An 8,289-nucleotide genomic window follows, 5' to 3' on the forward strand; every position below is an offset into this window, starting at 1 on the left:
CTGAATTCAAATCGAAAATTAGGAAAAAAGAGGAAGATATTTAAAAACCATCTGTTCGTGTCCTTCCGGTGCAAAAACCAACAACCGTAAACAACTTACAGCGACATCTGCGCAAAATGTTTATTTGTTTATTTTTTCCTCACTTAATAAGTTTTTGTTTACTTCTGCGGTGATTCATTTCTTCATTACTTGATAACTCATCCATTATTTATGAATTGCTCATTAATTAAAACGTCGTCAAAATGTGCACTCAGCCCAACTGGCATCCAGATTGCATCACGACAGTGTAACAACAATCATTAGCCCTTGTTCAAGTGAATCGACACTTTATAAATTGAGTCGTAATTTGCATTTGTTTTTGCTTGCATAGCCATATCAGTGTTAAAGTGTTAAACTGTCCGCCTGTCCGTCTATTCATTTATTTTCAAACAAGTAGAGAGGTAAATAAATTATGGAAGAGAGCAAAAATTTAAAAAGCAGAATTTAAAGCTAATCGATAAACACATCATACTCCAAGGCACTGATCATCTCCATAGATCGATAAGGCAAAACATTTACGGTTTACTTTAAAATTAACAAGTAAAATAGAGAAATAAACGAAAGTGAGAACTGCGAGATGACCGATAGAAATAAATATAATAAGCATATGTCGCGAGGATGGAAATGTGACATTCACAGCTAATATATCAGATAAATAACAATTTTTAGGTTAAAAGATAGCTTTTAAGTGGAACAGTTCATTATTGGTTATTCAGGATATCACCGTACAAAGATGCAAATAATTTCGATGCTTTCAACATTCTATGCTAACAAAACCTAGCTTGATTACTCAGGAGAAACGTTAATTCGACACTCTTTCTGATAAGCGTTATGATGAAAGAGTTAAACAAGCCGGAAGGATTGCTACATTTCGGCCAACAAACACTATTCGCTTCGACTTATTAGCAGTTTAAGCAACTCTTAGAACAATTCAACAGCTGACTAACATCCTCAATGTGTTAAGGAATCATTTCTATATTCTAAATAAAATATACAGTTGTTGGAGTAGTAAACTGAAACAACAAACCAGTGATAGTAAAATTAATGGAAGTAAAATGAGATGGGGTAAGATGAAACAAAAAATCGCTGAAGTTTTCATCTCAACTAAATCAATTGATAATAAGTTGAAGTGATGAAATGAGATGCATCACAAATAAACACTGACAAATCTGGCTGATAACATTCAATCACGTACGACATGAATAATTATTGGGTACAGAAATGATAATGAGGATGCAGACAATACTGGAAGGAGACAATAATCTTCTTTGAAGCATTTATGTAAATTCTTACTTTATTATTGACAATTTTAGTTGATTGTTGAATTTTCATAAATAGGCGTTTCACAAATTCCACATAAAGTGTGATTCTCCTAAGAAATGGATTACTGTGGCTAAGTACCATCAACGACGTATTTACACATGTGAACACTCAATTTAATTGCATAATCTGTCTTTAGAAAAAGTTCGGTAAAATTTATGTATATAAAAAAAGGTCTGTGTGAAGGATTGTGGAAAAAATTATTTCTTTCAAAAGCTGTAAAGATTAAGCAAGAAGAGTTGACAAATAGAAGAGTAAGAAGGCGAAAAAGAGCTGGGATACGGTAACTAGTTTGTTCAACAGGTAATACCAGGTAGAAGTTCTTTAGTGGAAAACTACTCTTTGAATGTCGGAAATTGTTCAGATATAAAAATATTTTTGGAAACATCTCATGATTCGTATTGGTTTTTCCTTGCACACCAGAAGAGCTCCTTCAATCTTCTGGAAGAAGATAAGAAGCACGATTAACAGCACTAAACTTATTCCTATTGTCTTATGATCTGTAACAATACAATATGTAAATTTTATCACGCTGTTATTTCTAATAGACATCAAAGTTTAACTTACAACCTTATCCTGAAGGAAACTAATTAATTTAGAATATTTGAAATAATGAATTTAGATAACCAACTTTTGTGAGGAAAATTGCACTAATTAAAGAAAAATAACATTTCCAATAAAAGTAAAGACTGAAGTGAAGAGTCTCTCAATGGCTTCTTCAGACAGCAAAAGCAAAAAAGTAAAGTGATACCTAAATGGAATGGAAAAATGTTTTCCTTTGGTCGCTTGAATATTAAATGAGTGCTGTAAACGAGAATGATGAATGTTGTAAGGGTGCTTGCTTCGCAAGACCAATTCAGTAGTACACGTATAAAATTCAAATTGAGAAGCATCTTTCCATCCATTTTATAGCTTCATTCATTCTATTCTTTCTTAACTTATGTCTTCCTTTCACGTACACTTTAAGATAACTACCGAAATAGTCCCGGTATTTTTCTTACAAGACAAATTATATGGTATTTGATTAGAAAGAAAAAAAACCCTTGTTTGATTTCATAAAATTAAATAAATTAAAAAAGGAAAAAGTAGGAGATTGTTGATAAAAATGTGCTGCATCGTGATTGCAATGCATGCATATAGAAGAGTACAATGCGTGCTTGGGTTATAGAAAAAAGAAGCGAAAAGAAAAAGTAAATGAAAGATAGTAACTAAAGTGAAAGATGAGATGATAAGTAAACTATGAAGAAGAGAAACTGTATTGAGTCAGAAAGGAGCTGGAAATGATTTTGTATGAAATGTTGCAGGACACAGCAACATTTAAGCTATTGATATTGTGTAATAGTGATAAAAGAAGCTTGAGAAGTGACTTCTTAACAGATAAATAAATATCGAATAAGTAATATAATGGATAATGGGCATCCAAAAAAACTGTAGACAGTTCGGTATAACCTTATCATTTCTCTTTCCTCATAACTTAACCTAGGCCATTGGAATCGTTGGATTTTTAGGTGATTAGATATGGAAATCTTTCAAGAGCCAACATTTCATATAGGCTTATCATCCGAAAGCTTTTAGATATGGGCGAAACTAACCATCATCACTCCGTCCTATTCACCCGCTAGTTAGGTTATCGATAGTTTAACCCCCCCCCCCCCCCCCCCCCGCCTGTCTCGATTTCGCACAGTAGTGGAAAGACAGTTTCGGGTAACGGGGTGGAGGAAGGAGCGGTGGGGCAGACAGAAGAGAACTGTAAACAGATGAATTTACTAAATAAAAGGGACGAATAAATAGATGGGACAAACGAGGTGCAGTGATAATAGAGGGTAGGGTGGATGATACTGCGAAAAGTTAGAAACCCATAGAAGTTTGGGTAATAACAACAAAAAAGAAAAAACCGAACAATGGGTTTTCAATGGATTACGTTAAGGTGAGGCGCACATTAGTAAATTCAGCTGAAACAATATAAGCCGAAAGAGCTCATAAACTGTCTCCTACATTATTCATTTCCAGTAATATCGCAGTAATATATCAATTTTTTTAGGAAAAAATTTTTTAATGGATGAAAAGGAAAATAGCGGATTCGAGAATTAGGATAGTTGATAGTTGAGGGTAAGAGGTCGGAAAGAACAAGAAGTGAGTGGGACAAATGAAAGGATGGAGGAATAGGGAAGTACACGTTTAAGCGCAAAACTTCACTGTGTATTTGGTTTCACAACTCATCCAAATATAAACCCATTATGTCATTGATACCATTCGGGTTTTAAAATTCAAAAAGAAAAAAATTTCTTCTTTTTCTTATTAAATGTATGATCTATCGAATAATGCTTGAAGTGGGAATGATTTTATATGATGATGAACCGGAAATCCCTAAACTCTCTAAAAGGCTCATGTTGTCTCGCACTGTCACTGAGCTCGTATTTTTGTTTCAGAAACTTTATAACTGCTGTGCAATTCGGTTTATCTTCATCCCGTACTATTATTCTATTAGCAAACTTACCCGTAATCTGAAGGTTATTTTAAAAGCTTAAAATGGCTACGATAAGGTTGTAATATGTACAAACCGATTTCGATACGTACAAACTCTGGAAGAGTTAATTTTTCACAACGTTGTCATACGTACAAACTGATTTCTGGAAAATTAATTTTTCATTGCTCGTTTTCCTTGCCAATTAAAGATTTCAGGAAATGTTCAAAAAGGTGCATTATGTTATCGAAAATATTATATGAAATTATTCATATCTTTTATATTTGTTAAGACATAAATGATTAATATTAGGAGTAATATTACCACTGCCTCGTTACTTTATAAGATTTCGGGAAATTTAAGTGTAGCTAATCAGTTCCAAGCAAGTTAGATAAAAGACTGAAAGCTGATCGTGTTGTGGAGGATGTATTAGTTGAATTTAACGAGAACTTCTGGGAGCTGGATGGTTGAGATAGGTACAAAATTATATGCGACAGGTGTTGAATGTAACATCTGGCAAGGGCTTCAAGGATAGGAAGAGCGAAAAGGAAAAATGGGTGAAAAGTGGGATAATATATTCGGGAGCGTACTTCTAAAACTAAATTTACTTCTATCTTTTCCTTTCTTTCTGTTCTCCTTCATTTCCTTCTTCTTCTTCTTCCGCTTCAAGCTAGCTTGCTTGCAAAATAGCTAAAAGAGATAATAAGCTCCTAGAGAGGGCAGCTAGCTGATCTCAACCTGAGTAGAGAAGTTCGAGAGTTTTAGTCGGTTTAGAAATTAAAATCGTGTAAGATTCTTCTACACTGCCTATGTATGTTGGAATTATAACTTTTCTGGACTGAGAAACTATAACTTGCTGTTCGCCCTCAATAATAACTTTAAAATTTTTGCAGCGAAGCAAGATTGCAGATATATCTTCACCCATTTTACTAATCACTGCAACTCTTTCAGCTTAATACCCCAGTTACGTTACATTACACAGTTAGAAGGGAGCTAAGCTCTCTCTTGACGAGCTTATCACCAAAATCTTTAGCAATCAAAGGTACGACATATATAAATAAATATTACCCGTATCAGTTTAGAAATAGGATAATGAACAACTGTTTCTAGATGCTAAGAAGTGGACAAATAGAAAGTAGTGGCTTAAACTGCTGCAGTTTAGTTAGATTTTGCCTTAAATTTTGAATAACTTACGGACCATACATTTTGCTCCAACATCCCAAAAGAAGAAAACAATTGCCATTAATACCACATTTATCATTATGGCTATAAATGTGGTAATTTATGGCATTATTATGATTTCAAATTTTTGTCACTACAACAAGCTGAATGCATCATTATAGAATTGAGTAAAAGGATGACTCAAACTACAATAGGGTGCCGTATTGCAGCACTTCTGCATTATTTGCATGCTCCAAAATCTACAGATTATAGAGCAGAAACATCCATTACTTCGACAGTATTCAAAGTACATTGGTTTACAGCATGCGATAAGTAACATTTTTTAACTTTCAACAAATAACAACAACAGAAAACGACATGTTAAGCTGCTGTGGTTTATTTTTATAATATTTTAAAGACTGATCCTTTTGCTGTCACCCAACAACAGTTGAAATGGGTTACAGAGCATGTTTTAACGAGCAAGTAAATTCATATTGAGATGACGATGAAATTTAACAGTGTGGTCAATTATCAGAAGTTAATGATGTTAGTCAAAAGACGCAAGCGCTACTTCTTGGCAACGTGCTAATCAAATTTTCAATCCAACAAGAAAAATACAAAAATACTAAGAGTAATCAAATTTAAAGATGAAAGATAAGTAAGCCATCGCAAAATCTAAAAATTGGATAATTAAAGATTTGGATGTACGTATTAGCATATATGTATAATTGCACAGATGATAAATCAATGCCATAAATTTGTCTGAATGTTATTGATGCGTAGGAAGATGCTTTAAGGAAGAAATAGTTAATTTAACCTGAATTTAGTGAAATATGGTTTTAAACAAAAAATGTACTTAGTTGAAAATTATGCCACCCGAAGACTAAATATTTTAGACATGCTAGATTAGAAATGAAGTTAAATATTTTAAGATTCTTCCTGCTACTTTCTATAGAATCCTAAAGAATTTTACCACATGTCTTTAATTAAAAGAAAAACTTGTATTTTCTCAGCAATGTGCAAACCATAAAAATTGATATGAGACTGATAATGCAAAATGTCTTAAGTGTTTTTTAACATTATTATTTCCTTTTCGTTTCTACTATAAATTTTGTTTTGCACTTTTCCCTACTCTTAATTCCTCATCTTATTAAATTTTACCTGCATTTGTATTAAAATGTGGTAACAGTTGTAATGAAAGTAGCGGTAAAAATAGCAATCGAGTTTCGAAGTATTAGAATACTTCATACAACAAATAGCAGCTGATAATAATCAGTAGAGGAATAAATACTGATAGAACTACTTATATTTTAGGAATCAAAACATTTCGCACGATTGTTTAAAACATGTAATTTTAAGTTCGAGACAGCTTACAGAAATATAGGTCTAAAAGTATGACGTCTTATTCGAAATGAAATACAACCTGGAAAAAAATTTCTTTTTCCCGAAGCATCTCTCAAGATATATAATGGCTATATATTGGAAAGTTATTTTTCAAGAAGATTGAAAAGTAACTTTTCACATAGTATAAAAAACGCCGTGCTGCAAAAAAACAACGAACTATGACTATAACCACTAACCAAATAATCCTTTCACATCTGTACACTCAAATTACTCAAATTTCCCTTAACATGAAATCTCTGAAGTCTGAAAAAATTTTTTTTTTAAAAAAAAGAAAAATTTTCCTTAATGTGAAACTTCTAAAATAGTTGAAAATTTCATTTTCTTTTGCCTTTTTTTTAGCGTAAAATGCTATCTCGAATTCATATTTAGAGAGCTTAAGCAGATGGATGTTGTTGCTCTTAGCATGTTTAAAAGCATAATAAAGCGGGTTATATGAGCTATGCTGTATAATTTATTGATAACTTAGAAATATTTTACAGTCTGATCCTTAAAGTCAAATATAAATTAATGTCATCACTCTTACAGGTAAAATTATATAGCAATACTTAGTTTATCACACATAATGCATTAAATTTTCATTGTTACGAACAAATGGCTCTCCAAATGTTTTAAGCAAAGATTTTTGAAACCATTGACATATCACGCCTAATACACTGACCATTGACCAAATGCTTAATAATGATTATTACATACTATATTACTACTATTACTGCGAAGAGTAAGAGCAATGATAATATAATATAAATACCATTATTGGTTGTAACCAATAAATAAAATTTATGAAAATCAGATTATAAATACTGTCATTTCTCGTTTTCACTGTGCATTCTGCAACTCTTTTGAGAATAATAATCCGCTATACATTCGTGATATAGTGTCACCATTTTAAATTCTAATGTCCCCGTCACTAACTTTCCTATAATTTCTGTTACTACCTACACTACCTTTCTTATTACTATTATTATTATTTCTTCGAAATTATGCTGTTACTGATACATTTACAATGATAGACTTGTGCACATCGCCAAATTTATATCATTTTGGATTAAAGGAAGTTTCAGAACCGAATGTTTCATTTAATTAGAAAGAATGTCATAGGAATATCGCATTATCAAAATGAACTGATTACTTTGAATAAATTGATAGACATGCTAAATATCCATTAGATCAGTTAGGAAATTAACCTGAATTTAAACATTCAACTACTGATGGAAAATTCTCATAATTAATTTCCAACAAAATGTCAAACTTCACCTAAAACAGCACAATTTGTTCCTGAAGTTGTTCTCCATAAAAAAGATAAAGGCGCATATTTAAGGTGTTGTTAATGAATGGAACAAAATAGTATAACAGCAGAAGATAATTGATGCATTAAAAAAGTGATGTAGACAGGAAACAAAAAAGGTCTCAAAGGTGAATTTTAGTTTTGAAGGAAAGGACGAGGAGTATATATATTTAGGCACATGTACACACTTCGCATGCTTGCGCAATAAATTATAAATAATGTACGGGTGAGAAAAACTTGTATTTAAATAAGCTGGAAGTTAAACTGTGTCGCAAAGCTCGGAGGTTCTTTTTATCCTCATTATGCTAACATTTTCGCTGCAGTTACTGCATCTTATAAATTCTGAATATGATTTGCATTAGCAATGTAACAGCGCTGTTGTTTTTAACCGGCGCTCTTAGCATCAGATAAGAATTGTAACTTCAATTGTGAGTGCCAAAAGTAACCTGTGTTAGGAAGAAACTCGTTAAGTAATTCATTAGATGAAATTGATGTTTTAAGTCGACACTTGACCCTGTTGTCATTGCAGAAATTTGTTTAGTTTAAATAAATGAATAATGCATGTATACATACGTATATATATATATATATATATATATATATATATATATATATA

General features: G+C 32.1%; 1 protein-coding gene across 1 annotated transcript; it reads right to left on the reverse strand.

The window, feature by feature from the left end:
* Positions 1 to 2,997: 2,997 nt before the first annotated feature.
* On the reverse strand, positions 2,998 to 5,066 carry LOAG_01610 (hypothetical protein; the record flags this gene model as incomplete). The annotated part of the gene is made up of 6 exons (XM_003137149.1): positions 2,998 to 3,106; positions 3,281 to 3,311; positions 3,921 to 3,941; positions 4,432 to 4,513; positions 4,677 to 4,759; positions 5,018 to 5,066. The coding sequence occupies 6 exons, from the start codon at positions 5,064 to 5,066 to the stop codon at positions 2,998 to 3,000; spliced, it is 375 nt and encodes a 124-aa protein (XP_003137197.1).
* Between the last annotated feature and the right edge of the window lie 3,223 nt (positions 5,067 to 8,289).

The sequence above is a fragment of the Loa loa genome (assembly GCF_000183805.2).
Source record: "Loa loa unplaced genomic scaffold supercont3.111, whole genome shotgun sequence".
Lineage (NCBI taxonomy): Eukaryota > Metazoa > Nematoda > Chromadorea > Rhabditida > Onchocercidae > Loa > Loa loa.